The sequence below is a fragment of the Lotus japonicus genome, chromosome 6 (genome assembly GCF_012489685.1).
Source record: "Lotus japonicus ecotype B-129 chromosome 6, LjGifu_v1.2".
Taxonomy (NCBI): Eukaryota; Viridiplantae; Streptophyta; class Magnoliopsida; order Fabales; family Fabaceae; genus Lotus; species Lotus japonicus.
The window spans coordinates 39,698,149-39,712,855 of record NC_080046.1 but is presented as its reverse complement, the minus strand read 5'-3'; the positions used below and the strand labels follow the sequence as shown (position 1 = coordinate 39,712,855).

Here is a 14,707-nt window from a genome sequence, read left to right as displayed (position 1 = left end):
AATATTATGGGGTAAGTGTACCTGGCCTTGTCCATTAAGGATAATCAGAAATTCCTAACTGAGGTGAATGTGATGGCATTGGGCCAGGAACTAAGAAACGGGCCAGGCCCAAAAGAGATCCAAGGAAGCCAGCTCGTTACCGTTGAAGCTAATATCTAAATATCTATTAATATTGTCTGTTATCTTTTAGAATATTCTAGTATGTGACAGCTATTGCTAGCTATTCCTAGTATCCAGAAGATTCCCATTAGATGGGGTCACTATCCAATTACTTAAAATGTATTGTTTTCCCATTAATGAATCATCAGAAAAGTGCTTTGCACACCATTTTTCGTTGTTTTCTTCCTTCTTTTCTCTTTAAAGGTTCTGCTAGGGTTGTATAGATAGAGTCATCTCTCTATCATTTAGTGCTTTCATTCTCTATGGCTTCTCCTCCCCCACTACCTCCTCCAGACCCATTATCTACCATTGCTGACCAGCTCTCTTCCTTGGTTCAGCAACAGGATTTCCATGATTCCAGAAATGAGGCTTTCACCTCCATCCTCCAACACCTCTCTCAGCAAATCACTACCCTCACTGAGCTGCCAACAACCAACCCAGGACAACCACCACCTCGTCCCCCACTCGGATTCAATGGCCCAGGACCTGGCCCTGCTCATCTTCATCCGGGAACTAACTTAGGGGTTCCGAGCTCATCATCAGGTTTCAACCTTCCACACCAACCAGCTCACCTTCCCAAACACATGAAGCTTCAGCTCATTGCGTTCGATGGATCTGACCCACTGGATTGGCTTTTCAAAGTTGAGCAATATTTTCAATTCCATCAACTTCCTCCATCTCAACGCTTAGATCTGATGGCTTTTTACATGACTGAGGATGCTCTCAGCTGGTACAAATGGATGTCAAACAACAATCAATTGTCTACATGGGAGGAATTCACCAGAGCCCTCACTCTAAGGTTTGGACCTTCTACTTATGAAAATCATCAGCAAGAGTTATTTAAGCTGAAACAAATCTCCTCTATGGCTGAATACCAAAAACGGTTTGAGAAAATCTGCAATCAGGTCTTTGGTTTGACCCTAGAAATCATGCTCAATTGCTTTTTGTCTGGCTTGCACCCTGACATTAACAAGGAACTTAGCATCCTGCGACCCTACTCCGTCTCCCAGGCCATTGGGTTAGCCAAGCTCGTGGAATCCAAGCTGAAGGATAATCGGGCTTTTCCGGGCCGATTCAACCGCCCAGGGGCCCCCTTCTCCCACGGCCAACCAACTTCATCCTCTCCAGCCATACGCTCCTCGCTTCCGGGGACTACTTCCTCACAACCGGCCAAACCCTCATCTCCTTTCACCATCAAGCGCCTCACACCCACGCAAATGCAGGAGCGGCGAGCTTTGGGCCTCGCTTTAATTGTGACGAAAAATACGTCCAGGGCCATTGCTGTCAATCTAAGCAGTTCTTATTGCTCCAAATTGACGAGCCAAATGGTGACCAGAACGGGGAATCTGACCCCGAGATTGACCCAATTCAGGCCATTGCGTGCGCAGAGGATGAAGAGGCTATCTTCTTCCACGTTTCTGACTTGGTGCTCACTGGAGCGCCATCTCCAAAAACACTCAAGTTTCCGGGCACCATTAAGGGCCACCAATTCCAGGTTCTAGTGGATTCAGGGAGCTCTCATAACCTCATTACTCCCCGCCTTGCCCACTTCTTGCATTTGCCATCCCGGCCTATATATATATATATATAAAAGTAAAAATATAATAATGCATTTTCAAATACTATATTATTTATTTAGGATGAAGAGTTCATTTTTTGAATGAGTTAAATGCTAAAAAGAGTATTTTGAGAGATAAACTTCACATTTTAGATGAATTGAAATATGTAAAGTTAGTCTTCGTCGTTAATATTCATATGTTATGTGCTGAGTCAGATAATTGAGAGTCTGCATTACTTCGTTATGTGGCATGACATGTCATTTCATTAATAATGATGTTTAATTTTAGTAATATGTAACCTTAAATTAATATTCATATGTCTTCTTCTTCCCTTCAATTCTTCTTCTCACATGGCCTCTCTTATTGAGTGATGAGTGCTCAGAAGAGGGAAGGATTGTGAGATTTTGGGGTTGAAAATGAAGAAAAAGAAGGTGAGTGATGAGGAGTTGAGGAGGGTGAAAGGGAAGGTGGGTGGTGAAGATGAGGGCTTAAAGGGTAAAATTAGGGATGGTGATGATGTTGATGTGGGAGGTGGTGATGGGAGATTGGGAAGTGGTGTTTGAAGAAGCGAATGAGTACGAAGCGTGTCGTGATGATGGGCGGTTATGCTTAGTCGTTTGGGGTTAAGGATGTGGGTGTCTTGGAGGTTGGGGGGAAACAACAAGAAAAGTTCTATCGATGGTTATCGGTAACCACTAAAAAGTCACAATAAAATTTACCGACAGCTAAAAATTCACTTGTATTTACGTCGTTGATAAATATTAAGTTAGCGACAATTAAAACCATCTTAATGTCTATTTGGGACGGGTCGAGTGTTTCATTTATGTATTTCGAGAACACAACAACTAACAACTACTGTATTTTCATTTGCAAATTATTTGAAAGGTTAATCCTCATATTACTCTTTGTCTTTGAGTCGTCGTCTGAACTAGGTCCCTCGCCGGAAAATATAAAAAAGGGATCCTCTCATTTGTAAAGTGTTAGGGGCAGGTCCTCGTCGGAGCCTGGAGCTCTGGCGACGGGTGATTTGGCTAGCTGACTAGGACAACTTTTGATTCTGATTTATTTTCCTTCTCTTTTTTACTTTTATTTTGACATTGTAGATGAAGATGAATATAGAAAGAAGATGAAGAGATTTTGAGATTGTAGATGAAGATGAATATATAAATAAAACTTAGTTCATAAATTTACAAATTGATTGTGTAGCTTAATTAGTTAAGTGGTTGTTTTGTCACTTTCAAGTCTTGAGTTCGAATCTCCCCCACTCCACTTTCTAATTTCTGATTTTTCGTTTAATGACGTGTCACGCCACGTAGGATGCTTACATGACATTTAACCGCCATGTCGTCCTTTTTTTAACGACAGAGGGACAAACGTTGTACATTTGTGAAACATCGAGGGCAGAAACATAGAAAAAAAAGAGTACATGCGACTTTTGCACAAAGCTAAAACATCAAAGGCAACAACTCCTTTTTAGCCTTATTTTTACCAACCTGTTTCCAATATATATAACGGTTGTTTGATTCCAAAATATATATACCGTTGTTTGTTTCAAAATACAAAAACTTGTTTCATTTTTTTTTAAATATATACTAAAACATATAATATTTATTGACTTTATAAAAATTCAATATTATTCAGTTTATTTTTTTTAAAGAAATATTATTCTGTTTACTTGATAATCTCTATAATATTATTTCATGTTTTTATATAGGCATTATAAATATTACATGTAATTAAACTTAAATTTGGGTTTAAATTTAAGAGTAATAAGATAAGTATTAGTACTAATGATATTTTAAGCATTATTTTATTACTAACGGTTTGGACCTCGGTTCGACCTTTAAACCTTAAACTAGTACCTCCATTGGTTCAATGACATGTCCGGTTTTCAGAACATTGGTTTGTATGACTGAACCCATCTACAAAGTCACGTTAGCACTTTAAAGTGCATAACGTTTGCACTTTAAAGTTTATGCACTTTAAAAGTACGACGGGCGAAAAAAATAGTTATTAGTTTTTTTTTTAATTTTATGAATTTAAGAGTGACTTGAATAAATATTAAGGTGGTGAGCAAAGAGAAATGAAAGGATTTGTAGGGTGAAGGGCCATGGTTCAAATGCTGGTGAAAGAACTAATTTACTACTCCCTCCGTTCCAAAATGTAGGTTGTTTTAGGTTGTGCACATTGTTTAAGAGCTCATTAATTGATAATTTTTTTGATTAAAATACCCCTATTTAAAGTTGTGTTATATTAAGGAGAGAGAAATGTTATTATTGATTAAGTGGATAGTGAAAGTTGTCATAGGTGAAAATTGAAGGTGGTAATTAAGAGATATAATATTAAATGAGAGTATATAAGGAAGAAAGAGAGAAAAAGTGCATTGGTTTTGCAAAACAACTTATATTTTGGAATATGATATAAATTTTAAATCAACTTACATTTTGGAACGAAGGGAGTAACAATTAACAACTAAGATTTGCCTATTAAAAAATAACAATTTCATTCATTAAAAGTATAGAAAAATTAAACACACCTTAATCATTTTAAGAAGCTAGACACGTTTCCCCATCTCTTCTCGTTCTTCAAAACTACTTTCCTCTTTTTACAGAATGAAAAAACCACCCTTCTCCATGCTTGCAACTGAAATTTGTTCATGGAAACATGTCTATTAGGGACGGGACGGGTGACTTGAGCATGCATCAACCCCGACCCGTCCCAACCCGGTACCGGGTCTGGCAGTGGGCCTTTTTTAAATGTATTGTGCCGAGTCCGATCCGGCTTAATCTGGTCGGGTCTTAACACCGGGTTTTGCAGTCCAATACTTCAATTTATTTCAGTAAAGAAGCAGAATAAATAATGATTCAAAAAGGGGAATTTTTATCAAAACCGGTAATACGTGAAAAAAGAAATTATATTCCACTGATGTGATTTTCCATATTTTGGACTTGATGGATGACCCGTGTAAATTACCACCACCTAAGGATTCTTCATAAGTTATATAAGTCTAACTATCCATACTTCAATTTATTTGAGTAAACCCAAAGGGGTTTTTTATTCTTAACAAAAACGCTGGAGCAATCGCACCGTCACGCAGGAGGGGATTCTATATTTTGGATTTGAGCCGTGTCACCACCATCACGACGGAGGAGCTCTCTGATGTTGATGTTATTGATGCAGTTAACGAAACAGGGCAAGAGAAGCTGCAGTGAAAGGAGCAAGTTGATGACAATGGTAAACCAAAAGTCAGGGAGGAGAATCCACAGCAACAGCTCACAAGCAGCTACACCGGACAAGTGGAACACAATTGAAGTAATTCGCAAGCTCATGTTAGCTGCGGATGCGGCCATAGCATGAGAAGAAATGGCCATAATGATAACTAGCAATGTTGGGGATGATTGCTGAAATGGATTTGTATTAGAGCCGTCGTACTTAATTGAAATTAAACTTAGAAGCAATGCTATGAGGAAACTGTACCTGGCCTTGTCCATGAGGATAAGAACTAACAAGATGAAAGAGAAAACAGTTAAAGGGCGTATTTATAGTGTGGAGCAGATCGAGGTGACCGTGAGTCGGTGTGGATTTTGTTTGGTTTCACTTAATTAAATATTTAAATTAGATGCTTACGTTTGTTCAAAAGGGTGTTTGTGGTTGGGCCAAAGTCAGGTCATCGCCAAATTAGAGTCCATCTCAAAGCGCAGGCTATGTCGTATATAAGGACAATATTGACCAAAAAAAAAAAAAAAAAATATATATATATAAGGACAACCAGCCGGTGCGAGGTGAAACTTGAAAGTGATTGCCACTAGCATTAGATGGCTATGGCCATTTTGCTTATTGGAAAAATAATTATATTCACTTTAATTAATGGGAAAAACTTACATGCAGTTGCTTATGTGCTGTTTGTACTGTTTTTCAATTAAAATGTGACATTTGAATTTTCTTTTCCACATAAGATATTAATAAAACCACCCACCTTAGAATTTATAACCTCCATAACCTCTCTGTTTCGTTTCCCGTCGGAGGAACTTCACAAATTACCATTTTTCTATGTGGGTGCTGCTGCTCAAGCCACCCCCAATAGAGGAACCGTTGTCCATCTAAATCCCCACTTTTCTCATACACCAAAATAATTAGGGAAGCTTGAAACTGATGGAATCATTACAAGACATTTTTCTTTCAAAACTAAGGATGAAGTCATGAAGATGATTCCAGGAGGAAACGCCTTTGGTTCCCTGTTATGAGATTTAAAAATTAGCCACAATAATAAGTCCTAACAACAATATTTGTTACAATAACTGCCTCAGTTTACATTTTAGTAACCCTAGATCTGAATCACAACAACATCAGACCACAATTGAAATGCTCCACCGCCAATTACAGGAAGAATACATGAACAATTTCATGCCCAACAAAAATTGGGTAATGAAGATGATGAAGACAAAAACCAGAACGCCGCCGCCGCTGGGAAAGACAACAATCACGACAGTCCCCCCATGATTTTCAACCACCACCACCAGGCTCAGGGCCAACACGAGCAGGTGCACTTCTCTAGAACTATTCCGTTCGACTTCGACGGCAGTACGTTCCTCCGATGGGTGGCCTGAGCAGCCGTGTCGGACATGGAAATTGAGACAGAGAAAGTGGGTGGGGGTTATCGTCGTTCACAAAGTGGGTGTGTGGGTTTTATTAATATCTTATGTGAAAAAGAAAATCCAAATGCCACTTTTTAATTGGAAAACAGTACAAACAGCACATAAGCAACTGTATGTAAGTTTTTCCCTTAATTAATCTCACTTAGATGAGTTATGAAGATAAAAAATATGAATGAGTTATAATATATGATAGTGATAGAAAATATACAGTGAAAAAACTGAACTGTGATGTATCTAAACTCTTATTTGCTTTATAATTTGAGATCTAGTCATTTTTAAAACAATAATGTTTAGTTAGATATCAATGTGTGTGGAAACACCAAAATAAAAATTAGAAAAAAATGAGAAGAGGAAGAGAAATAAGTAATAATACAATATATGATAAAATACGATAATAAAAGAGTTACAGAAAGAAAATTATGTGTCCATCAATATCCACTAGAGTACATTACCCACCCTTGTCTATTGACTAGTCTATGTTCTATGAGAAGAGACGCTCTCTTCCCCTCTAATACAATATTTATTATATAACAGGGTCATGTATAAATATTTTGGGATTTAAGGCGAAAATGTTAAACTGATTTTCTTTTGACAAAACTTTTTAAAAGACTTAATATATCATATAAATTATAATTTTTTTATATTAATTTTTTAGTTTCTCAAACAAATTCATACTTCCTATGAGACGTTTTCTCTTGCAATGAATAAGAATTCAATAATATAAAATAAACAAATTCTGCAAAATAAATAAAAATGGTGAACAATAGAAACTTGCAGGCAAGAAATGAACAATGAGAGATTTTTCAACACTTTGATATCAAGTATCTCCTTTGATAATTCACTTTAAGACAAAAACTTCAAAATTTTTATTTTTTTAGAGGAGAAACAATGAGTGAAAAGCAAACTTGTACAATACTATAAATATATATAAGTTGTAAAAGCTAACGTTTATGAGTAACCACAAATTAATTTTTCAATTTTGAGAATATAAAAATAATGGATATTTTAATAGTTTATATTTTGGAAAATGTAAGTTTGCTAGTACAAAACACTCGGACAAAGCTACACTTCTTAAGAGCATCAGACACGAAAAAAAAATGACACAATTTTTTATTGTTCTGTTACCTCCCTTAAGTTTTAATAGTATATGTTATATAGGTGTTAATTTTATTTTGGAGCCTAAGAAAATGATCGGATTGACGATGCCTAGTACACGGCCTAATTATACACTAGGAAATAGCCTGTTACCCGTGCGATGCACGAGAATTATATTAACAATTCGTTACAATAATCATGTAATAAACACATGAGTTATATAATCATTGATGTCATATTAAATAAATTAACAGTTATTTTTATTTATCTCTGTCACTGATGACATATTCTATTTATTACAAAATACAAATGACATTGTACCTTTACTTTATAGGTAATACATATCAAAGACTTAATAATTTTTATAGATTTTGAATTTGATAAATACAACAAATTAATTAACCAACGCTTCGCAGTTTACCCACATGGTCTTTGTCTTCAAGGAAGTGTTCACAATTTTGAATCATAAATTTACGGAAAACAAATCCCCTTGAGAGCAAATCTGGTCGTAATAAATCTTTCGTTATGCATGAGATATTGGGAGGGACCGAACCCAATTGTGAATCTAATATATGAAGTCTACTCAAGATAAAATAAAGGGCAGGGGAAGTCATTCGCATGAGGAATAATTTATTATCCACATATGTGACATTTCTCTCTCTCTCTCTCTCTCTCTCTCTCTCACACACACACATATATATATAGTGTTGAGAATCAACACCTCTCTCAATATGTACAGGAATATATCTTCTATAAGATATTTTCTCGTCTTTTTATTTTGTCTTAACCAAGGTATCCCCACAGCCGATACCGTGAGACTAATAAAATAAATAGATTAGTAAAAAAATTATTTTGCAATGCATTTGAAAGAACTATAAACATATCATAGCTTAAATTTAAAATAAAAAATCTTTGCAAATGTTTCAGAATTATAAGGCCATGGTCCAATTTTTACATTTTTAATAGCTTGAACTGATGAAATTCTTACGGGTGTTATACTTTAGAAGCAGGAAAAATGACAAACTTTTACATTTTTAATAGCTTGAATTGATGAAATTATTACATGTGTTATACTTTAGAAGAAGAAAAAATGGCAGAGACGTTGAACTGACTCATTATTTTAGAAACAATGCAATTACACGCCTATTTCGTGCACTTTGTAGCAAAAAGAAAAGACAAAGATAGACAATATGGTATTGTGATATACTGATATGAGATTAGGCAAAAAGATCCCGCCGAATAGCACATACTACCTTATAACGTTGGCCATTTTTATCCCTCTAAAAAAGGATGTCTTTTAGCTTGTTGATTAACTTTGAAATGGATGGTAAAAAAAGTGGGCTAACATGGAAGTTTACACAAGTAAAATCTCAGCACAAAAATTTGGTGAGGGGTGCTATTTCTGCTTACACTTCACTTGTTTACCTTCACTATTTCTGCTTACGCTTCCCTTGTTTGCCTTCACTTTCTGTGTTTTGCAGAGTTTGCTCCAAAAGAAAATACTTGAATTTTCTTGGGAGGAGCATATGAAGAATATAGTTGAATTGGTATGAATATAATATGTAAGAATCAGAACCGAATACACATACATGAATTAGTAACAGCTAGCCATACATGAATTAGTAACAGCTAGCTACCATGAAATAGAAAGATAACAAAATCTTCAGAATGCGGATTTTAAAATCTTACCAATCATGAAATCTTTTATTGGTTCCTGCTCATAGAGTTTAGATAAGGTGATCTCCTTCTCATCATTTATCATGCTGAGTCATTATAATAATTCGTTACTCAAAGAGAAAAGCTAAATTCAGCACTACAGTTCATCATAATGCCATTTTTTTTTCTATATATCTCCAGCACTTCAGTAAAACAGATCTGATGGTACCAGAAGAGTATTTGGTGAAATATATATATATATATATATATATATATATATATATATATATATAATGGAAAGAAAAAAGTTATCCAAACAGAATCAGAAAAAAAAGATATAAATTAAATGTGTTTTGCTGCTTTTGCATGCTAATCATGTCATGTATAAATTGAATTAAACAATTTCCACTTAAGTGTCACTGACTTTAAATTCAAAACAGTCAAATTGTACTGAATAGCAAAGTAACTCAAAAGGAAGTGATCAAAATCAAGTATAGTTGCTCCAAGACCAATTGAATACCTACATCAATAATTAAAGTTAACATTAGTTTTTCCCCTAGATGAGGATATATACAGGGGATCAGCCATCCTCCTAAGACCAAAATCAGGGAGAAAAAGATGATGCGTGATAGACTAAGAGTGCATGACCGCTCTCAAGTCCATTTGCATTGCAACTAACAAAGGGCACTTCCCAAAACTAAACTAAACACTTTTAACCTAGGCCATATGGATTTGAAAATTTTCATGGCACACACCTAAGGCAAACCTATTGTTCTTATAGCACTAATCCATGATAATTAAAGCCAAATATAAGACAGCAAGTGAAACAAAGGATGATTTCTTTGTAGCCTGTAATGATATGACGAAAACCAAAACATCTCCAAAAAATATAAATCAGAAAAACAATATAAAGATGCAGATAAATCATATCTGAAGGCAATCAATATATATATTTTTTGTAAACACAAATCTTATTAATAATAGAAATCAAAACATGAGAACAATCCTCCCATGAAATAGGACTACAGAACCAGTAAAAGAGCAGGAAAAAAAGAGAATTCTGCATGCAATTTCTAAAACCCCAAACCACCATAAGCTACACATTATTTGCTGTCAAAACACACACCAGAATTGTACAGCCAGAGCAACGAAAACCAGATCCCAAACAGCTCCAATTCTTTGCTGTCATTGCACCAGAACCCCACAAAACATCAGCAGTAAAACCAGAACCAAAACAACACTCAAAACAGATAGTGCTTAACCCCTACTCAAACACCTGATCCAGCAAGCAAACATCCACAACAATATTTAAACCAGCAACATGAATAATCAGAATCATAACTTAAAAACACACCCCCACGCCTACTGCCCAAACAAATCCCATTAGCTCATTTCTTATTTATGAGCAGAATATGGATCTTACGCTAAGATGTGTGTACACCAAAACTTTCCAAGATGATACATAGGACTTGTACAAAGCATGTAATGTAGATCAAATTACGTAAATAGCTGCAAATCAAAAGATAAACGACTGCGTCGTCGTCAAGAATTAATATATCAACCAAGGTTCTAAATATCGGTCGTGGTCACGGTCACGGTCGCGTTGCGGATTTCGCGATAACGGATATTACAGTTGCTGCGGTAGGTGTTGCGCCGGTTGCGGTGTGAATGGTTCCCAGATTTTCACAAATTATGTTTAAATTCATAAATTATGTGAAAGTATATATATTATTATATAACTTATATTATATATCATAATAGTAACTTCTAAACTATACAAAAACTCATAACATATACTTTAAATCTTCATTAGATCTCAAAAAGTAAAGAAAATAGAGAAACCCATAGAAGCACAATATCTATAGTTTAATGGAAAATGCAAATAGTGAAAAGAAAATTGTGGTGCTGCCGTGTTTGTCATTCAATAGAAAATAGTACATGTTTTATCCATAGAAACCCATATCACCCATTGGGACAAAAGAGATCTTTATCACCCACACAGATCAGTATCCAAGGGTCTCAATAACATCTCACTAACATAAATCCAATGGTCAATATCAATTACCAATTTCTGATTTCAAACAACTTTCCTCTCTCTCATTTCACACCAATCACGACTGATAACAACAGCTTCCATGGAGTGCCTCATACCCACAACTAGTTTGCCCATGGCTTGGTCTTCTCTCTCCTTCTCGACCTAGATCTCTCGTTCTCTCCTCATCATAACCAACAGACCATCGATCTGGCATAAACAAGTCGATTAAAGGGTGGGTTATGGGATACTTCCCCTGATCTCAGGGTCGGAGACGAATAGCGTGAAGATCGGTGGCTTTGAAGAAGATCGGTGGCTTTGAAGAAGACTGGAGAATCTGATGCTTGCTTCTGTCGGGAGCACGAAGATTGCGGTAAACCTTGACAGAGACGCCATGAATGAGGCTGAAGAACGTTGTTGCGGCTGTTGCGCCGTTACGCGGTGGCTGTTGCGGCCGCAAAATCGTTCTGTTGCGGTTGTTGTGTGCGATTTTCCGTAGCTCCGTTATATCGCCCTGTAACGGTATCGGTGGCCACCGATACCGAGATGTTGCGGCCGATTTTCATGTAACGTTCCGATATTTAAAACCTTGATATCAACCATCACAGAGATGACTGATTTATTTTGATACACATATGATATTAGCTTCTGAATAACCAAATGCTGCTCTACATGTTTTTGTTTCGTGCACTCTTTCTTTTTGTTACATTTCTGTTTCATGCACTCTTAATCTGTTGTTGAATTCTTTTCATGTGACTTCTGAAATTTAAAATCAATTCAGGTCCTTGGAGATAAGCTCCGCCAAGCAGGAAATTAGGCTACCTCATACTTTACGACCAGGTCCAGCCTCTATTTTCCCGCAGAGGCACAACTTGTCCATGTTGTATGGATGGAGGGTGGGCTTGGGCTCTATTCTCTTCAGGAAGTAGGAAAGGAGATTAGTAAGTTATTGCCCATGCCTCTCTAACTTACCAACAATACCAAAGATAGACATTAGAAAGCTATTAGCCTTGAAGGAAAAAATAGCTTAAGTGAGAAACTGAAAGGTTTGGAACTAAATGATAAACATGGTCCAGTCGTAAAACCAACAAAAATATAAAAATAAACAGCAAATAATTCCTTTGTATGTGTCTAAATCTGCCAATAATTTGCAAGTGACTTTCACTTGCAAACTGTACAAACCTTCTAAGAGAGTCCTCACTAATAGACCTTGAAAAATTCATAACAATATTCAACAGATGAGAGCTCAGTTGAAAAAAGAGGAAAAATCATAAACATAGTTTTGGTACTCACCAGGATCGACTGCAAGGTGTCATTCTGTTGATCACTCCAAAACAACACTGCATGAATGAAAAAAAGAATCACACTTAGAATCATAAAGAGGCAAACCAAATTTGCTCAGTTTCTCATACAATGAAAAATTACAGCAGTTGAACATTGAGTTTCATAGCAATAGTTTCCTGCCATCACAAAACTTGTTGAAGTTTTCAGCTGCATAGAGAAATTAAGTGAAACCATATAAGATACTAATAAAAAACCAAATAAACTGGAAAAATTAACCACATCAGTTGCCCCATAGAAACATTATTTTGGTAAGTGTCAAAATTATGCAACCTTTCATTGATGTAGCAATAGATCATTGAATCTATGTAGTTTGAAAATTTACAATTGTTTGAAGCTATATTTATGAACTCTAATTCCTAATTGTATTCACAATATCAGGATGAGAAGCAATAACACATCAATAGTTTCATATACATACTAATAGGTACTACCAGAAGTTTGAGAAGATAGAAAAATAGAGGAATTAAAGAACTCTTACATGTTCTAGGAAGCTACTGCAGGAGGCGGAGGGTTTCCAAAGCCCATGTTCAGACCTTTTTCCTCTGTCATCATCAGCTGTTACTTCAATCTCCATGAACTTATTAATACCATTCTCATTCAGGCACTACCATTGTCCTCCCAGTGAAAAGGATCTTAAACTCATGTGAAGAAGCTCTGAAGCTTCTAGTATTGTCACAACAACAAAATAAGTGATTTTGTAGACCTTCCCTTGACGAAGCTCATCCTTAAATTTTGGTATCATTGATTGCCGCACATTTGCTTCAATCTTCTCACCCTACAGAACAACAAAAACAGTATAGACCCATTGGATGAACACAGATAAAAAAGATGAAATTTAATATTCCTGCATATTTGGATTTTGTGAGGTTCGAATGAGGATTGTGTGAACTGCAGTGGAGTGAACTGTGGTGCAGCAAGGGTTATGTGAGAATTTATAGGCAAATGGATCTGATCAAAAACTCAAAGGAGAAGAGGTTGTGCAATCCACCTATTACCCTAGACCTAAAAACCTAATCCCAACTTCAAATCAAAGTGGAAATGACAGATGCATCAATAACTAATGAACCCAACCTAACCATGGGTAATGGTTGCAAAGCAAGCACCAAATCCCCCAATTTAATAAAAAATATCAGATAAAAAATTCAAATAAAGGACGAAATTAGGAAGAAACGTAAGAGATGTGCTAAGCTACAGTGAGGTCAAGATCAATGGAGTACTGTTAGGATGCTTACCCACGAAATGGTTGAAGGGTTGACGTGAAAGCCAGCACCGGAGAAGCCATGAGAAGAAGCCGCAGATCGTGGAAAGCAGATCTTCTAGTCAGGATGACGTCGATCTCGGCTGGAACGCGGGATATATGTGACGTTGGAACAGTCGTAGAAGAGAGAAATCAAGGAAAATGGAGGAAACAGGGGCGGTACCCCATGGAATCCGGAGAGGATGGAGGTGTAAGGCCCAAGTTTTTAAACTCAGGCCAAGAGAATAAAATCCTATTCACGATTAGGGTTGATGTATCGTGAAGGGAAACCTGAACAAGAGTTTATTTAATGAAATAAATTTATGAAGGAGAAAGTTCAGGAAAAGTCAAAGGATTGCATCATGATCGATAAAAGTTATAGCACGATCGTTATACGCTTAAACCTAGGTCAGAAACCCTAGTAAATAGCTAGTTTTCACTTTTAGGCACGATGGAAGTTAATTCCAAAAAAAATCTTCAGAGAAATGTTAGAACTTCTCTTTTTCCATATATCACAATCGTTTCGAGGCGAAACTCTAGAATCTACGAACGTCCGATTCCAATCATCGGAAGTTTGACGAAACCGAAACCCTGGTATTTCAAAACCCTAGAATCACCCGACAATGAAGACTTTTTCTATTCGGAACATCAAATGAAGATTCTACACGCGTACACCCATTTCTCTTGATGATTTCAATCTTTCTTCAGAAGGAAGTTTTCTATTCCGACATCCGATGCAAAAAGCAACTTATCGGGTAAAATAGTTTTACACCGACTATGCATTAGTTGCCAAAAATACAAGGAGACCTCATTTTAGTTTTGGAATTCTTTCGCCAAAACATATCTTATAATTCATGGAGAATGAAGCCGGAAAAATCAGATTCGCGAAACTTTCATTTTACCGCGTTTTGCCAACCTCTATATATAGCCAAGAAAAGAGAAAATATCACAAAAACTCACCCAAAACCCA

General features: G+C 36.3%; 1 protein-coding gene and 1 long non-coding RNA gene across 2 annotated transcripts; one reads left to right on the top strand and one right to left on the bottom strand.

The window, feature by feature from the left end:
* The first annotated feature begins 309 nt into the window (after positions 1 to 309).
* Positions 310 to 2,009, top strand: LOC130726281 (uncharacterized). The gene has a single exon (XM_057577525.1). It carries the CDS (start codon positions 423 to 425, stop codon positions 1,659 to 1,661), a length of 1,239 nt encoding a protein of 412 aa, XP_057433508.1. The 5' UTR covers positions 310 to 422; the 3' UTR covers positions 1,662 to 2,009.
* A 10,464-nt stretch (positions 2,010 to 12,473) lies between these two features.
* On the bottom strand, positions 12,474 to 13,023 carry LOC130723402 (uncharacterized). The gene is made up of 3 exons (XR_009014270.1): positions 12,979 to 13,023; positions 12,569 to 12,647; positions 12,474 to 12,496 (listed from the first exon to the last, which is right to left on the bottom strand). It is a non-coding gene; the product is annotated as an uncharacterized LOC130723402 (long non-coding RNA).
* Between the last annotated feature and the right edge of the window lie 1,684 nt (positions 13,024 to 14,707).